Raw genomic sequence first — 19,956 nt, 5'->3', positions numbered from 1 at the left:
TTACCACACAATCTAATTTTATATATCTAAAAAGCTCTGAAACATAAAGTTGGTGCTGACATCTGTAAGTTAAATAAAAAGGTTAAGATTTCTGCATTCTGTATTTAATTTTTTTTAAATGTTTTTTTATTATATTATGTTAGTCACCACACAGTACATCCCCGGTTTCCGATGTAAAGTTCGATGGTTCATTAGTTGCGTATAACACCCAGTGCACCATGCAATACGTGCCCTCCTTACTACTATCCCATTCCCCCGCCCGTCCCCTCTGAGGCCCTCAGTTTGTTTCTCATAGTCCATAGTCTCTCATGCTTCATTCCCCCTTCTGATTACCCACACTAAGATACCACCTTACGCCAGTTAGAATGGCAAAAATAGACAAGGCAAGAAACAACAATTGTTGGAGAGGATGTGGAGAAAGGGGATCCCTCCTACATTGTTGGTGGGAATGCAAGTTGGTACAGCCACTCTGGAAAACAGTGTGGAGGTCCCTTAAAAAGTTAAAAATTGAGCTACCCTATTACCCAGCCATTGCACTACTGGGTATTTACCCCAAAGATACAGACGTAGTGAAGAGAAGGGCCATATGCACCCCAATGTTCATAGCAGCATTGTCCACAATAGCCAAAGTGTGGAAGGAACCGAGATGCCCTTCAACAGATGACTAGATTAAGAAGTTGTGGTCCATATATACAATGGAATATTACTCAGCTATCAGAAAGAATGAATTCTCAACATTTGCTGCAACATGGACGGGACTGGAGGAGATAATCCTAAGTGAAATAAGATTTCTGCACTCTGGACACAAAAATCCAGTACTGTAGCTGATCCCCAAACTCTACAGTGTCTGGTACTGTCTAGAAGTTTAATGCATTTTAGGAAAATGTAAAAATGAAAAGCCAGGGTGGCCTTTGTGCTGTGATGAAGCACAGAGGTTAAGAGGTTGGGGTCCAGAGCCTGACCGCTAGGGTTCAAGTCCTAGCTCTGCCACAGACTGACCGTTGTTCCACATCGTCCCCTAGCTTTAATATTTTCATCTCTAAAATGGGGATTATGGTAGTTCCTACTCATATTTGAACATGAAAATAGTTAATTCATGTGAAGTGCTCAAAACAGTGGTATTATGGTAGTTCCTACTCATATTTGAACATGAAAATAGTTCATTCATGTGAAGTGCTCAAAACAGTGCATGGCTAGCATAAGCACTGTCCCATTCATTACTATTACCATTATTCCCTCCATTTTTAAGTAGCTCTGGAACAAAGGGGACATGGTTCAGTATGAAGAAATACCACCTTTGCTTTATTTACTTCAGTTTTCATACAAATAACTTACTTCAAATTAGCATTATTTTAATCTAGTATTTTCCCCCATGGAGATCTTTTTCTTCCTCTCTTCCTTTTCCAGACATGAAGTCACTCCTTCATCATCTTAAAAAACACTCTTTGTTGTGTTCTGCAGAAAGGCGAGCTGATTTCCGCCAGCAGTGCTAAGTTTTCTGCAGGGGCTGATGGAAGTTTGTATGTGGTGTCACCTGGGGGTGAAGAGAGCGGGGAGTACGTCTGCACAGCCACCAATGCAGCCGGCTACGCCAAAAGGAAAGTGCAGCTGACCGTCTATGGTGAGAGCCCCCGGAGGAATGTTTTTCTTTGACATTGTCTGCGGGCGCCAAAACTCACATTTCTCTCCCAAATCATATCACCAGGGGCTGTTCTCCTAAAGTGAACTGGGTTTTACAAAAACGCGTTTTTACTGCCAACCAACATCTTCTCTGCCTAGATTCTTATTTAAAGGGAGAGTAATTGTATAGCCATTTGGAAAAATTTTATGGTGTTTTCCTGAGGAGTATGCTTATTGCGCCCGACCAGCTTCAGAAACACCAGTTAGTTAAAGCCCCTAGCAAAGCCAAACCTCAGCTATGTCTTGGTGAGTGCTCTGCCTTGAGGGCTTCCTTTTACAGATGGCGGACTCTAAAAGGGCATTTCAGCTGACCTCTTCCTTATGTTCCGGAAGGAAGAACTAAAAAGGGAAACTTTCTGGTCATTTTCCTTTCAGCTCTTGCTATAAATATATTAATGGAAAGTTTTAGATATGCCCTGAAACTTTGGAATAGACAGCATCTTTTTGTACATTTTTAAAGAATATTAGTAGTCCACATTTGAATGCAAGTTAAATGTTTTCAGTGTACTATTTCCCTTCCAAAACATGTGTTTATTTTAGTAAGGCCCAGAGTGTTTGGAGATCAACGAGGACTGTCCCAGGATAAGCCTGTTGAGATCTCCGTCCTTGCCGGGGAAGAGGTGACCCTTCCATGTGAAGTGAAGAGCTTACCCCCACCCACCATTACCTGGGCCAAAGAGACCCAGCTCATCTCGCCATTCTCTCCAAGGTAGGGGATCTGGGATGAACCGCGACACATGAAAACAGAATCTCTTGGGGCAGATGGGTGTACCCATTCAGGGTTTCAAACGTTTCAAAAAATAACTTTTAAATTTGAGATAATTCACACATATATCTGAGTCTACAGAAAATATATAGATACCTTCTAAATCACTCCTTAGTATCAGAAATGCTAACACCCAGCTTTGATGTAATTTCTCACAGATGCATATACAAGGTAGTTATTGAAATGGAGCACATTTTTATGTAGATTTGTGTTAACACAAGTGCATAGGACACATAGAATCTCTTTAATCCCATAGGAACAATAAAACACAATAAGTATTCTAATGTCTAAGACTTGACTTTCATTAGAGGTTTTGTAAAAATCTTGATTAAACCCTTAGACATTTAAAGGCCCACCAAGACAGTAAATTTACTATCAAATTTATTTCCCCAAGTGACAGGGAAAGCGGGATGCCAGAGCCTTTAAGGTACCACCTTTGTTGCCGTTCCGGTACAAGTTTAAATTTACCTCCACCACTTAAAGTTTGCCTGAAACTTTTGGCAATTTTTTCAGTGGCCCTCTGAACCTTAGATTTCTTATTTATAAAATGGAATTAATACTCACCTGAAAGGATTATATAAGGTAATGTCTATTCCACATCCCCTGTCTCTAGTTCTCAAGGAATAGTAGCCATTACTCTTTTAACTCATTATCATGCCAAAAGTTACTGGTGGAATAAGAATTACAGCCTCTGGCTATGTCTGTTAAACTTATTGATGTATAGTTATGAAGCTATCTATTCATGCTACTGTAGCGTCCCTACCCCTGGTGAGGGTAAAAAAGACAAGAACTACCTTACAGAAGCTTACTATTTCTTTGAAAAATATTTGCTTTGGATATTTTTGAATGAAAGAAATATCATATTACAGATAGAGTTGAAGTTTCATTGTTTTCCTCACCAATCCCTTTTCTCCCTTCCTGGGGGCAAATACTGCCACAGACGTCCCGTGCCTGCTATGCATGCGTTCGTAAAGTGTATAGGATCTTGTTTTCCATGTTTTTAATTTCGTTTTGTGTGTCTGTTTTCAATTTGCCATGTAACATATTATATATTGTTATTCTTCCGCTTGCTTTATTAAGTAGCATTTGTTCATTTTTATACACATAGATTTATTCATTTTTAACTACCATATACATATTGCACATTTTGTGTATACATTTCCCAGTGTATGGACATTCAGGGTTTTGTTTGTTTCTCTTTGGTTTGGTTTTGGTGTTTTGGTTTTACAAACAAGGCTTTTAGTGAATATCTTTATGTATGTCTCTCTGTATACACATGCATGAATTTCTTTAGGACCGGTACTGAGAGGTACAGTTTCTGGTCAGGATGAATTCCTACCTTCAGCTTTTGTAGACGATGTGAAATTGCTGTCCAAAGAGACACTACTGATTTACCTTTCCCCATTAGAATATAGGTGTACCTGCTTCCCTGTTATCATCAATGCATGTGTTGATGGACTTAAACATTTTTATTGTTCAGATGGGTGTGAAATGGTATCTTGCAACTATCTGAGTTTTCATGTGACTGACTTCCAGGGAGCCCAGAATGCTTTTATTTTGTTGGCATTTGTGTCATCTGTGACTTGACTTTTTAAACCCGCTGCACAGATTTCTGGTGACTTGTTTGTCTTTTTCTTGTTGAATATAGAAATTGGGTCTGTATTTTTTTTTTTTAATGTTATGTTAGTCACCATGCAGTACATCATTAGTTTTTGATGTAGTGTTCCATGATTCATTATTTGCATATAACACCCAGTGCTCCATGCAACAAGTGCCCTCCTTAATATCCATCACCAGGCTAACCCATCCCCCCTCCCCGCCCCTCTGAAACCTTCAGTTTGTTTCCTGGAGTCCAGAGTCTCTCATGGTTCGTCTGACTTCACCCCCTTCATTTTTCCCTTCCTTCTCCTGATGTCCTCTGTGCTATTCCTTATGTTCCACATGTAAATGAAATAACAATCCTTTGTTGTATGTGTTGTATGTGTTGAAAATATCTTTTCTCAGACCACTGGAAGGCTTGTAATGTGTGATGTCTGAGTATATAGAACTTTACATTTTTTATGTAGCTCAGTGTATTAGTCTATTGTTTTTAAGCCTTGTACTTTATGAAGGATGTTAACATGGCCACCAGTGTTTTATTCTAACATTTTAAGTTTGTTTTTCACATTATGGACCTTAGTCTATCTGAATTTTTATGTTGTGTTTAGTATTAGTGCTATATTTTTATTTATTTATTTTTCCCATGTGGAGAACCTATTGCCCAACATCATTTTTGAATAATCAGCGTTTTCCTTGCTCTTTTTAATATCACCTCTGTTATTGCGTATCACATGTTGGATTCTCCTATATGCTTATTTCTTTTGGGGGGAATTCTGTCCTTAACTATTTATTCATTTTCTGTCTCAGGGCCAGTGGAACAACTTTCTTTTTCCTAGGTTTATAAGAAATCTTGATATTAAGCAGGTCTATCTGGCCCTCTCCCCCTTAAAGCTATTCAATACAATTAACGTAGTAACATTTTTATATGTAGATCTGGCTCACTCAACTACCTTATTGCTCTGTAGGAAGAATATATTCAATAAATTTTTGACAATTATGCATGTACCTTCTTTTGCCTTCATTTTAACACACAAATTCTTTTTTTAAAGATTTTATTAATTTATTCGACAGAGATAGAGACAGCAGCAAGAGAGGGAACACAAGCAGGGGGAGTGGGAGAGGAAGAAGCAGGCTCGTAGCGGAGGAGCCTGATGTGGGGCTCGATCCCATAACACTGGGATCACGCCCTGAGCCGAAGGCAGACGCTTAACCGCTGTGCCACCCAGGCGCCCCTTAACACACAAATTTTTTAACAAAGCATTGCAGAAAAAACAATACAGTATTCAGAATACGTTCAAAGCTTACTAAAATATATATTTGCTTTGTGTCGTCACAACTTCATAAAGCAGAGAGAGGTTCAATTTTTTTGATAATTTCAGACCATTAAGTTAGAGCTAAAGGTAAAAGAAAACTGATTTTGTATTTGTAAGAACATTGTATGGAATACGCAATGTAATTATGAAAATTCCTGACTTTAAAGGTATATAAAAATAATATAGATGAGAAAATGGTTTCAAAAACTGCTTGCAGAGTAGTAATTTCACACTGAAGTGCAGCTGCATTGGGGATATTTAAATTCTCATGTTCTATGGTCTACTATGTGGTTTCTTTCTTTCAGACACACATTCCTCCCTTCCGGTTCAATGAAGATTGTTGAGACCCGTGTTTCAGATAGTGGGATGTATCTTTGCGTTGCCACAAATATAGCTGGAAACGTGACTCAGTCTGTTAAATTAAATGTCCATGGTGAGTTTTGAAATGAAGGCATATGATATCTGTGTACTGGCCCCAGGAAAATCTGTCATACCAGTTTCTTTGATAGTTAATCTCCAAATGGTATATAGAGTAATTAGAGAAAAATTTTCTAAAATTGGAGACTTGTGATTTTCTTTCATTTGCTCTGGAAAGTTTATTTACATCGATAGACAACTTTTCCCCTTCTCCCTCAAATGAACAGTATTAAAATTTTGGCTCTCCGTTTTATTAAATGTCTACAGCCACTTATGACAACTATTGATACACTGTAAAAAAAAATGTGTTTAGACTGCTGGCTTTTTGTAGAAGTGAAATGTGAGTTCTCAAAGAAGAATTTACTAGTATATACATGGTCATTTTCAATAGTCAGAGAATTCAGCACCTGAAAACATTCTGCTTCCTGAAGCTCTTTAATTTTTTAAAAACTTTCTAGTTAATCTGTTTTATTCCCTCAATTTTACCATAGTCTTTCCAAATATTTATTTATTCAACACATGCTTAGTGAGTACATATGTATCAGGCATTATTTAGGTGCCAGATATTCAAATATCAGGAAAAGATTTTCTCAGATAGTACTGACCTGATTTCACTTTCAGATCCCATGGTCCTGTTAACCATGGGATTTGAGATCCAATGAGAGATCCTTCATTCACTAGCTCTAGGGTATCTTGGGCATATTACCTAACCTCCCTTACCTTTAGTTTCCTCTTTCATAAAATCATAACAGTCCTCTCAAAATTATAAGGTTGTCATAACCTTTAGAATGTATTGGTTAAATATTAAGTTTTTTAAAAAGGACAGAGAAATGGGGCTTTTTAGGGTACAGAAATTCTAACAATATCCTTATGCGTCAACTTGATTCTCTAGTGTATAATATGTGTATGTGAAAACCAATAATACTTGGCAATGTTTTGATAAATTATCTCATTTAAGTTTCTAAAGGAAGGTAGATTAAACACAAGGAATAGAGGCTTGATTTTGATGTTCTTCGCTGAAATTAGCAAAGGTTTTTATGAGAAACTTTTCTTACTCTCTGGCTAAACCTTCCACAAAGGGAACGAAAGCTAGGAGTACCTGAAGAGAAATGCTTTTTCTTTTACTCCCTTATATTATAGAAATCATTGCCTTTTAAGAGGGCTTTAAAGTTTAAATTATTTATAAATTAAAGGAAACCTAACATTTTTAAACACCTGCCTTTTCCTCAAGTTTGGCCTGAGGGGTTTTATATTTATTACTGCCTATAATCCTTGCAGTGTACTGGTATTGAAGAGGTTATTTTTGACTGGATTATCAAGGAAGCAGGCCTCAGGAAATTTACTGACTTGCCCTTGATCACACAGCTAGTAAGTGGCCTGAGCCTGGGTCCAAATCCTGAGATTGTTCCACTTTCTCATGCTGCCTCTTGGTAAGGAGTTCTCATTAAAAGTGAGAAGACAAAGGAATTTTTTTAATTGGATTATTAATACTCAGTTGTTTCTAGTTCCTCCAAGGATACAGCGTGGCCCTAAACTTATGAAAGTCCAAGTTGGTCAAAGAGCGGACATTCTGTGCAACGCTCAAGGGACGCCTCTCCCTGTGATCACGTGGTTGAAGGGCGGAAGTGCCATGCTGGTTGACGGAGTGCAGCACGTTAGCAATTCAGATGGGATGTTAAGCATCGAGCAAGCCATGCTCTCTGATGCCGGCATATACACTTGTGTTGCTACTAACATAGCAGGCAGTGATGAAACGGAAATAACACTACATGTCCAAGGTGATTTTTGGCACAGGAAAATATATGTATGGTGTGGGTATATTATATGACCTGAGGGCATAAGCTGTTCTACTGTGAGTAGACAGAAAGCAAGTAAGACATACAGATCGTGAGAAGTACTATGTAGAAAATTAAAATATGGTGATGCTCCCTGCCATTGTGTACTTTAAAGATTTTATTTATTTATTTATTTATTTATTTATTTATTTATTTATTTATGAGAGAGAGAGAGAGAGAGAGGAGAGGAAGAGAGAGAATCCTAAACAGACTCTGCACTGAGCACAGAGCCCAACGGGAGGCCGAGTCTCATGACCCTGAGATCATGACCTGAGCCCAGTTGCTTAACTGACGGGGCCACCCAGGCACCCTGTAACTTGTCTTTTCTAGCAAAATATTTGACCATGTATTTTAGCAGTTTGATAAATGTACTGCATAACCTGAGGTAGAAATGTCTGACAGCTAGAAATATGTGTCATATTTAGGAGGAGAATCAGGAAAGAGAGCAGTTCACCAGTGTAGCTGGTTGGTGATGCTTCAGGAAGGTTTGATATTACTTAAGGAAAGTCAGTGATAATGCATTTATTTTTCTGATAGAACCACCTACACTGGAAGACCTAGAACCTCCATATAACACTCCATTCCAAGAAAGAGTGGCCAATGAACGCATTGCATTTCCATGTCCTGCAAAAGGTGTGTAATCCTTGGACATATGGGCATTAGCATAATGTTATATTATTTCAGAATTCTCTATTAAACCCAAAACATCTTTACGAAGAGATCCACATTAGTCTTTGTTATAACATTTGGGCATTAATCCCTCTTTTAAATAACAGCTCTTTGAATACCTGTTTTTCCCTCACAGGTATTTTATTTACTTCAATGGAAAAACATTCTGTTCTTCCGAGCTTGACTTATCTACTATGTTTCCCGTGTAGTTCATGCTCCTTACTGTTGCTTCTTAGTTCATTCAGTTTTGATAGGATTACTCTTTGAAATGTGACAGCTAGAGCTATTCAGAATTTTCTGCATTTATCTCACTTAGAAGTATGAATTAGCACTAACCCCCTGTTTGTTCTGGATACTGCTCTTCTAAAAACCTCTTTTCTTAGGTTTTCCCTCTACTGGTAACTCTGAAGCCAGGTTCTAACTTGGCACTCTGAGGCTTATCCATACCCCTTTTACCTCCCTGAATTTCTGGGCTTTCTACCCCACAATGTTTCCTGGCAGGGAACTGTTATTCTCTCTCCTCAGAGGGATGTGAAAGAGGCATTATCACTCACCCCTTACTATGGATGCCAGTAGGTGGATTAGAATGTCCTCTCTTTCATGTTTGCTTTCATCCACAATGACTCAAATGCGTTTACAGCAGTTCTGGCAAAGTCCAGACAGTATTCTTTCTGTCAACTCCCTGCAGCTGGTACCACCAGTGCTCCCACAAAGGCCTCTTAGGGATTGTTCCTGGAGGCAACAGCAGATGAAGGGCCTCATGGCTGTTCCTGTTTCTGTAGCAAGATCTTGCATCTCTCCACAGCAGCCCTCACCAGTGATTATTTTCTACCAGTGTCACAAGAGAACTTTAACAAGCTTTTCATATATCAAAATAATTATCAGTAACTATTCCCATAGCAGTGAGGGAGGAGGCAAAGCCTGGAGAAGAGACCCTTAGAAGGGTTTAAGTTCAGCTATTTACAGTGAGTGCGCACTGCCTCTGGATCCTACCAGATCTCTATTGGATCCCAGACTCCAATGCTGGCTTGGACTTCCCTTTTCCCAGCTGTTTTGATTTGCCTTTTCCACTTTGAAAAACCACGTCTTTTGGGTTCCCCGTTTTCACCTGGGATGTAATTCTTAGGTTCATTTATAGTAGCTCCATACATTTTCATTGCCTTGTGCAACAAATTTCATCTTGTACATGATGGTTCTACCGTTAATAAGTTAAAGATAATATAACTTCTTTTGCTCGTTCATGTAATTTTTCATTTATTCACTCTGAGTATTCATTGAGAAGTCGGATTGAAATGCATAAAGGAATGAGTGGGATGTGAGGAAATGAGGAAATGATTATACCCCTTTTTTCTTTGACAACATAGACAACTGTAGTCCATCAGTTCACTTTCTTTTCCTCATCAGACAGCTTTTTACTATTAGCACAGTTAAATAGGCCAATCTTTTTGTTTTATTTTTTTCTCATAAATACAACTTTCACAGTCACTTTCATAAGTCCTTTACTCGAGTTTAGCCTTAGTGACACATTTTATGTATCCTGCCATTCTTTTATACTTGTCTTCTATTATATGCCAATACTTCAATATTTTTATTATCCTTTAATGTAAGATTATTAACAATATCATGCAATCACATTAATATCCTTTCTTTTTATTTTTATAGGTATTAAGTGAAATATAGACTAGTGCCTGACACATCATTTGCTAAATAAATATATTCTTAATACAGAATTAATGTTTGCCTATTTCCAATATGTGCTTTTACATACTTCTAGATGGTTTTATCACTTCTACTCATCAGCACATCACTTTCAATTACTCATAAATAAATCTAGGAAATCAGTCGTCCTCTCTGCTTTCCCAATTTTCTTTTCAGTATAAAAAGTCAAGAATTGCTCCTATCGTCCTATGTTTAACAGCACGAAACCACCAGATGTCAGTAGTTGAAGTTACTCATCTCTACTATATCAGGCCTGTTTAAGTGTGAATTATAAGTATATAAATGTATATATTTATAAATATAAATATAATTATCGCTTCTGCACTTATGACTCTACTTGGTTGGGCAATCTTTATATTGTATTCCTGTGGTAATCTCTTGCTTTTTGTTCTTTCATTTATTTTTACCCCCAAACTGTCTTCATTTGATTAATATAATTTTTTTCCCACTAATTACCATGAACTCACACAAGAAAATGCTTTGGTTTGCTTACTGTCTTCTGAAAGTCTTGATAAAGACAACTTGCTCAAACTCTACACTAGAGACCATAGGTCTCTTAAGACTGATCAGGAATTAGAGGCATTAAATACCATAATCTCTTTGAAATTTCATGCCAGGAGAAATATCTTGAAAATAGCATAATACCTTAGGGTACAAATTATAGTCATAACAAAATTTTTGTTTTTCCTCAATGTATTTTATATTTAATAATGATTCCTAATTTTATTATAAAATATCACAAAGCTCTGATTTCTTGTTTAGGTACCCCCAAACCAACCGTCAAATGGATACGGAATGGTAGGGAGCTGACAGGCAGAGAGCCTGGTATTTCCATCTTGGAAGATGGCACATTGTTGGTTATTGCTTCTGTTACACCCTCTGACAATGGAGAGTACATTTGTGTGGCAGTCAATGAAGCTGGAACCACAGAAAAAAAATATAACCTCAAAGTCCATGGTAAACATAGATAAAATACCAAAATCATATCATTGAATATGTGACATTTTCTAATTCTTAAATATGTAAGTTAGTCTTTCAATGTAGTATTATTTAATATTAATGTGAATAGAATATTATCAAACAGGAAATTGTTAATTTGATTGCATTGATTACTCAGTTGTTTGATTTAAAATTTCATGTAATTTTTTATTGTGAGTTTATTTAAAATTCAATGGTGGAATAGTCAGAAGTCTCGTGACCTAAGCTAAGCTATATACTTATCCTCCCTAACAGCAAAGAAGTTTATCAAGTTTGTGTGTGTGTGCACATATTTTCCCAGAGATATTTTTTATGTAGCAAGGAAATATGAATATATATTTTATCCTCTTTTTATGTACAAAAAGTTTCATATATAGAAGAACATTGTATCCATTACTCTACACCTTGTCTGTTTTACTAAAAATCTATCTTGGGGATTATTCATTATTCCTAACTCTTGTTTATACCTATAGCATCCCACTGTATGGCTATGCCATGATTTCCTTAACCTTCATCTATTAATGATGAACATTTAGGTGTTATCAATTATATGTTATTATAAGTAACACTTTAATGAAATATTTGTGTATTTGCCATTTTGCATCAGTCACAGGTTATGTTTATTTTAAAATTTCATGGATATTGGCTTCCATAGACACTGGGCAATATGCACTTCCTTCAGCAAAGTAGTGAGTCCCTCACATGACTTAATTAAGACCCTAGCAGTTTACGTTTTGAGTGGTATGTGGAATAACTAGTTTCTCCCTTAAATTTATCCTAAGTTTTATCCTCACTTCAAAACTCTGAAGTGATAATTAAAGTACAACTTTAATAAGAGTTATTTATAAATATATTGGTCAAGATTTTCATTTTATGTTAAGGCCAGCCTTTCTAGCTATCAGATATCTTAGAATTTGCTTTCTAAAGGCCTGTGTAAAGAAACTTCATAAGTAATATTTATTACAAAATTATCTAGCCATGACTCCTCTCTTTTTGCAGTTCCTCCAGTAATTAAGGATAAGGAACAAATAACAAATGTATCTGTGTTCGTCAATCAGCTGACAAATCTCTTTTGTGAAGTCGAAGGTACTCCTTCTCCCATCCTTATGTGGTACAAAGATGATGTCCAGGTAAGTGAAGACATCAGAATATGCATAATTCCTTGCCTCTGCCTCTAAAATAAATCATTCAACTATGACTTTCTTATTAATAGTGATACAAAACTCCTACGTCAATTCCTAATTATGCATTTGTATTAGGATTGGAAATAACACTGACCATTTTGGCCTTTGAAGGTGACTGAAAGCAGCACTATTCAGATTGTGAACAATGGGAAGATATTAAAGCTCTTCAAAGTCACTCCAGAGGATGCAGGAAGATATTCCTGCAAAGCAGTTAATATTGCAGGCACTTCTCAGAAGGATTTTAACATCAATGTGTTAGGTAAGGGAAACAGTCTTAAAAACCTACAATTTTCAGATGTATTTCTTATCATAGGATGGAGCTGACAGTTATGAAAGACAAAGAAATAAAAAAATTGATGAGAAATGTCATTTGTTTCACTCTTTCATTATTTTTGTCTTTAATATTGCTTAACCAGAATCATATGGTATAGACTATTTTAAGTTATTTATTATTTTTCATAGAGATGGCTGTGAATATTTAGTACTATCTTATACATAAAATAATAAATTACTACTCTTGTCAATTTCTCCTATTAGGTGGGCAGGAAATTTTCTGGGAAGTAACTATACAGGATGATGCAGAGTAAAACTCATTAATGCTCTCGAAACCTGAAGCTGCTAGGTTGTAACTTGAACTGGAGAAAAGTAGCAAATGCCCCTTTCCCTGCATTCTAATTCACTCTTACAACTAAATCACCTCTGCCCTGATCCTAATTAAAAGGGGAAAATTCTGAGTGCGGGTAGAAGAATTGGGATATAATACATTTGGATAATTTTAATGGTACTCATAAATTTAAAGTTTTATCATTTTAGTTTATGAAATTATATTTGTAATTAAAGTTTATTTTGTGATAAAATGACTTCCTCCCTTTTCATTAATTTGTTCATCCAAATGGGCATATGTTTCTAAGTCTGGGGTGGAAATAAAGTCTGGGAATGATGCTGCATTCAAATAACCATTTTTAAGCTGCTTCAGCATAAAAATAATCCCTCTCGTTAGTCTTCTCAGAGCTTGAAATACTTTGCATGTTTTCTACCAAAATTATTCTTATTATATTTAAGTACAGGCTATAAAAAACAAACTAAGTAATCTTTTCCTATCATTAGTCCCATTGGCATTTTTTCTCTTGGCATTCATTTACTTTGAATTCTGTGTGCTGATGACTCCCAAAGTTTTATTTCCAGCTCAGACTTCTTCTCTGAGCTCTAAGAATATATACCTCATCATCTCCACAGTGTCTTGACTTGAATGTCTTAGTGGCATATCAGACAGAAAGATCTCAGTGAACATCTGTTCTGGTCATCTTCAGTGATCCCCATCACAGTGCCAAACATGTCCATCCACCCACCCACTTGCTTCTGCTAGAACCTAGCACTCATTCTTTCCGCCTACCCCTCCCCAACTCCCTAAATGTATCTACATCCTGTCAAGTCTACTTCCCAATCCAATGTTAAACTATCTACTTCCTTTCATTTTTAACTGTGAAAGTATCGTCATTTATAAGCCGAATTAATGTAGTAGCCTCTGAACTGCTCCCCTTCATCCACTCTTTGCCACTCAAATGTTCTTCATCCCCCAGCCAATGTGGTCTTAAAACACAAATCTGATCACACACTTCTTCTACTGAAGGAACTGCTTTGGTGGTTGATCATTGCTCTGAAGATGACGATCAAACATCTTAAAGTGATATGAATGGAGAGGATTTCAAAGTCAGAGAAACGTACAAGAACTCTTCAGTATTTTGATAATTCTGAGAATAAAAACTAGCTTAGTCATTTTTTTCATGTCTCCTATCCAGTCATAGCATAGAGGTCCTTTAAAAGAAATAAGGGTAATATACTTCAAACAGCACTATGTTGTAATATGTAGAATTTGAACATTATAAAGTTAATATTGATGTCATTTGTTATCTAAAATGTGTAACAGTAATAAATTGTCTTATATGAGCTTCACTGCTCACTTACATTCCCAACTCCTTTTGCACTCCTCAAAATGAGTTAGTTTTGCAGGTAATTGTCCTGCTAGCGAATCTTTCATGAAGGTGTTCCTATATTTAAATTTAGCATTTGGTGGGTCCACAGATGCAATATGAAAAGGTATTATTGTGTGATATTTTATTTGTAATATTAAAATCTTATTGAAATACTGTAGAAGTCAATAATAACCTGCTCTTCCCCCCCCCACTCTTTTTGTGAAGTCATAGAGTTTCATGATAAAATGTTTTTGTTCAAGTCCCACCCACCATAATAGGTACCAGCTCCCCAAATGAAGTCTCTGTTGTCCTCAACCATGACATCACCCTTGAATGCCAAGTCAAAGGCACCCCCTTCCCTGTTATTCACTGGTTCAAGGATGGCAAGTGAGTACCATTTCTCTATTTGTTGCAAGGGTCTAATTGAAAGGAAATAGATGTGTAAATGCATGTGGATTTTCCCCCTTTCAATTATTTTAAACACATAGATATTATTAAATGAACATGAAGGAAAAACAATATTGTTCAAAAACTGGTCTCAAGCCTTGTAATACCTTTCATTCTTATGAATTATAAGACTTTATAAATGCTGGGAATTTATTTTAGAAACATAGAGGAACTCACTTTATTGTACACTAAATATTCTGCCCAAAGGCTAAGTATAAAAAATGAAAAATGCAAGATTCAAATGCAGAGATAATTTTGCCTTTCCATGGAACTGTTTGAATTATGAAAAAAGAAAATTTTTATGACAAGATGAATACTTAAGCTAGTTCTATAAATGTAGAGAAAGGAATAATCACAGAAGAGCAATAGGTATTTCCCAGACTTCATGTTCAAGGGCTACTGAGGTTTGGCCACGCTGGTATGGCTGATTCATATTGTTCGTGAGAGCTTATTTTTCACATCATGGTCACAGTTTGAGTATTGTTATGGTTTCTGAGAGCAGCCATCGAAGACTTAAGTAGCAAAGAGTAGAGATTTGCATTGTATAGAATAAAGTATGCAACTATGTATAATAAAGTATGCAAACTTTTTAATAAATCAATAAAGAAGACAACATAGAAAAATGAATGGAGGATATAAACAGGCAATTTAAAAATTTACAGTTAAGCAATAAATGTATTAAAAGATGCCCTAGAGAGTATTATGCTAAGCGAAATAAGTGAGTCAGAGAAAGACAAATACTATATGACTTCACTCATATGTGGAATTTTAGAAACAAAACAGATGAGCATAGAGGGGAAAAAAGAGAAGCAAACTATAAAGCTGACTCTTAACTATACAGAACACACAGGGTTGCTGGAGGGGAGGTGGGCAGGGAATGGGTTAAATGGGTGATGGGTATTAAGGAGGGCACTTGTTATGATGAGCACTGGGTGTTGTAGGTAAGTGATGAATCACTGAATCCTACACATGAAACAAATATTACACTGTATGTTAACTCACTGGAATTTAAATAAAAAGTTGGAGGAAAAAGAAAAAGATGCTCACTTTCAATAATTGGGAGAATCTAAACAAAACTAATATGATTTTTGTTTCTCATAGGTCAGATTTGGCAAATAAATATATAAATAAATACATAAAGGTTCACACAATGTCAAATGGCTAGAGTAGGGGAGATCAGGATGTAATACTATGCTGCAGAGAATGTAAATTAGTACTCTGTAAGGCAATTTGTTGATATCTATTAAAATTTGAATGTCCATATGCTGTAATGTAGCAAATATGCTTTCAGGATTTAAAAGAGAGAAGCATTCATGCAGATCCGTAGGAGGGCTTGGATCACAGTAGGTAACATTTCTTATAGCACTGTGATGGCAGAAAAGTGAAAACTGCCTAATACCCCACATTAGGAGATGGGTAGAAAACTCCCAGCATTGTCATATTGTGAAATACTGTGCAGCAATTAAAAAGAGTAAGATCAAGCTATAGGTACCAAAAATATCTCTACAGCTATTGCCAGGTGAAAAGAGAAGTACAACAAAGCAATACCATTTATGTATAAAAACTAGATTCTTTTGGGAAGACATTTAAGGGTGAAGATGTTTAGAAAAAAACATGTGGAAGAATACAAACCAAACTTACAATGGTGAGATGTCTAGAGAGAAAACTCACATTAGGGGTAATAGGTCAAGAGGACCTTTTGTTATAATACTTACTTTTTTTGTTTGTTTAAATTTTTATGTTACTTGCATAATTAACAATCAATACAAGTTTTAAAGTTACTTAAATTTGAGTAACATTATCCGATATTCGCTTCCTTTAAACAGTTAAGATGCCTTAAACTAAGGTACTTTATTATCTTAGCTTTTGAGAACTTCCTACAAAGTGTCATACTAAGAAATAGTGAAGGGTGCTACTGTAGATGATTAAATGTGCTACCATTTAATCTTGTAGACTGACTCATGGCTTTTAATAGAGCAGTGCATCTAATTATTTATCATGGCTAAGTCACTGCAAATTTTTAAAAACTAGCTATGGGTCTTCCTGAAAGAAGATCAGTGGATTTTAAAGGTATGAATCTTAGGATATTGTAGACTTTCATAACCATGAAGTTTCAAGCATTAAATAAAACTGCTGCCAATTATGTAAAGTGAGCATTTTACAGTAGTCAATAAGTAACTCCATGTAGCAGAAAAAGACTTTCTTGACAACCAGAGAGGAGCTGCTTTTGACATAAATATCTTTCAGTATTATGATTATATATGAAAGCATTCATATTTGTTACAATATCTACTTTTTAGAAAAGCGTTATATTTCTATTGGACACGATCATTGCCTTCAGTAAGTAGTAACTATTCATTCTATTGTGAATACTTTTCCAGGTTTTATAATGATAGCAGTTTAAAAATAATATTGCTTTGCCTCACACTCCTAGACTCTTAGTTTTACTTTACTAAATGATGGTAGAATTTTTGGCTATGCAAACAAAAAAAGAATGAGGAAAATAAGGAGGAGGAAGTCTGAAACAAATAATGACACCACCAGATTTCTATTAATATTCAGCAATTACGTTTGACATGAAGGAACTTTCCATCTCAAAGTAAAAATTATCTAACTTGCATTAGTAAAGTGCTTTAATAATTCCATTTTTCTGAGTAGGAGTACTAATCACATCACTGCATTTCTTTTTTGATTCATACAGAAAAAAATAACTTTGATTCCTATTTTTAATCTCATATGACTTAATGATTTTTGTTGTGATCAATAAGAGAGGAAACATAGGAAAATAAAGATGGACTCACAGAATAAAATTTATTTTTTCTAGGCCTTTATTTTTAGAGGATCCTAACATTGAACTTCTAGACAGCGGACAAGTTTTGCATTTAAAGAATGCACGAAGAAATGACAAGGGGCGCTACCAGTGTGCTGCGTCCAATGCAGCTGGCAAACAAGCCAAGGACATAAAACTGACTGTCTATAGTAAGTGTGATTTTTTTATGCTTTTTTTTAATAATCAGTTCTCATTATAAATTGAAAAGAAGGGGGGCACCTGGGTGGCTCAGTTGCTTAAGCGTCCAATTCTTGATTTTAGCTCAAGTCATGATCTCAGGGTCGTGAGATTGTATGTGTGTGTGGCCTCTCACTCTCTCTCTCTTTCTCTCTTAAAAAAAAAAGGAAAAGAAGGGTTTAACATTATCTGTTCTTTTATTCAATGCTGAATAATTTGGAATGCTACTTACTTTAGAAGAAAGAGCCTATCTTCTGTGTTTTAGACTAGAACATTGGATCCCGTTTTAATGCATTTCGTCATGAAGTAAGGATTTCTTTGAGAGTTCTAGTGATTTTCAGTTGATGTCACTCAAGAGGGCAGGTATTTCCTATTTGATTAGTATCTGATAAACCAAATGTCTATATCCTTAAAAGGGTTCAAAGGAAAAAAAAAAAACCTCTAAAAAGAGTTGAGATGCATTAATTGAATGAAGGCAGTGGCATGCAGACCATTCAGTTGTTCTCTTTTCATACCATCTTGGCTTTTATTCTGACCACATGGTGATATTTTAAATGCTTTCTGTTTGTGCTGCTATTCTCTCCCAGCTAAGTCCCCACCAGGGGACTTAGCCCTCATTTCACTAAAAGGTGAATTCCAAAGTAAGTTGTTCATTTGTTTGGTTGGTTTTTTTAACACTAAGAGTTATAGGACGGCACATGAACATTACTTTGCAAGCACAAAGAATTCCCTGATAGAAAGGAACAGTCATGCTTATTGTGGTTCTACTTACTGCACTAATTTCTGTTCCTCCATAGTGTATGACACTCAAGAAATTTTAGATACTGCAGGAATCTCACCTCTTTACAGGATCTTCCCAATCCAAGCAGTCACCCAGTCACTATTACATTGTCCGAGTTTATTTTCTTCATAACACATATCACTGTCTGATAAATTATTCCTTAATTTTGGGCTTATTTACCTATTTGCTATTTGTCTCCAAGGAAGCTAAACCTCACAAGAGCAGGGCCTTGTTTTGCTGGTTCCCTACTTTGATACACAGTAGCTCTCAAGAAATGTTTGCTAAATGAATGAATGGTCTAGTGATACACTGTCCAGTACGGAGACCACCCAGCCACAGGAGCCTGTTGAGCACTGGAAATGTGGCTAGTCCAAATTGACACAAGCTGTAAGTATAAAATATAGACCAGATATTAAACACTTAATATGGAAATATAATGTCAGATATCTAATTAATAATTTTACATTGATTATGCCTGAAATGATGATATTTTGTATATACTGGGCTAAATAAAATATGTAATGAAAACTAATCTCCTCTGTTTATTTTCAGATTTTTTTAATTTGTCTACTAGAAAAACTTGTATTATATATATGGTTAGCATTATATTTCTTTTTTTTAATTTTATGGGTTTTTAAACAATTTTTTTAATTTTTATTTATTTATTTTTTATTATGTATAGTTAGCCAGCATATAGTACATCATAGGTTTTTGTTGTAGTGTAGCGTTATATTTCTATTGGACAACACTGGTCTAGTCATTAATAAGAACTTGTGCTTCTGAGACAGGTAGACGAGTTGAGATCCAGCTTCTGTCACTCACTAGCTTTGTGACTTTGGACACATTGCCCAACCCTCTGATCTTCAGTTTCCTCATCTGTAAAATGGTAATAATAATAGCACCTACTTAATAGTGTTATTGTGAGGATCAAAAGCTAGATACCTTACTGGGTTACCTGGCTTATAATAAGAGTTTAGTAAATGTTATTCATTTTTCATTATTTACTTGGTGATTGTATTGTCTTACTAGCTTGATTTCTATATAAGTTCACTGGATTTGAAATTTCCCTCCTTTAATGTCAGTGTCTTTATATAAAGTTTGAATAGCTCTCTGGAATCAAAGAGATTTTATTTAATGCATGCTTTTAAATCATTTCTATCTATAAATAGAAGCCTTGGAAGAATTTAGTCATGAAAAGACATGCCCTCCAAAAAAGAGTAACATTACTGAAAGATTGGCGATCATGAATCCAAGTTAAACAAAAGTATTATTGCTACCATTGGCCTCCTACCAGAACAGACATTTAAATAATAGGTGCAAATTTTCCCCTAAGCCTTGAGTAGTCTTCTCTACATTGTTGTATTGTTGCCAGGGTACATGATAAACGCATTTTTGTGATTCAGTAAGACACCTATTTCCATAGGACCAGGGTTCTTTTATTTCAGATCCTCTTGTTCATTCTGTATGATGCCCTGAGGCACCCAGAAGAGAGGGATCTATAGTGATTAAATTTTCTAGGATTGGCTGAGATGAAAGGCATTATAACATTGTGAAGTTTTGAGTATTATAATTCAGGAAATAATACATT

At 35.8% G+C, this 19,956-nt stretch overlaps 1 protein-coding gene across 1 annotated transcript in view; it reads left to right on the top strand.

The window, feature by feature from the left end:
* The window catches only part of HMCN1 (hemicentin 1), a 469,289-nt gene that overhangs the window by 251,149 nt on the left and 198,184 nt on the right, over positions 1-19,956 (top strand). Inside the window, exons 21-30 of the mRNA XM_008696988.2 lie at positions 1,462-1,621; positions 2,221-2,389; positions 5,664-5,791; positions 7,281-7,553; positions 8,148-8,243; positions 10,761-10,955; positions 11,976-12,106; positions 12,272-12,419; positions 14,394-14,520; positions 17,405-17,559. Coding sequence (XP_008695210.2) covers positions 1,462-1,621; positions 2,221-2,389; positions 5,664-5,791; positions 7,281-7,553; positions 8,148-8,243; positions 10,761-10,955; positions 11,976-12,106; positions 12,272-12,419; positions 14,394-14,520; positions 17,405-17,559 — 1,582 coding nt within the window. The remainder of the gene's footprint in view (positions 1-1,461; positions 1,622-2,220; positions 2,390-5,663; positions 5,792-7,280; positions 7,554-8,147; positions 8,244-10,760; positions 10,956-11,975; positions 12,107-12,271; positions 12,420-14,393; positions 14,521-17,404; positions 17,560-19,956) is intronic.

Source organism: Ursus maritimus, unplaced genomic scaffold (genome assembly GCF_017311325.1).
Source record: "Ursus maritimus isolate PB19 unplaced genomic scaffold, ASM1731132v1 scaffold_2, whole genome shotgun sequence".
NCBI lineage: Eukaryota > Metazoa > Chordata > Mammalia > Carnivora > Ursidae > Ursus > Ursus maritimus.
This window is presented reverse-complemented; position numbering and strand designations above follow the sequence as displayed.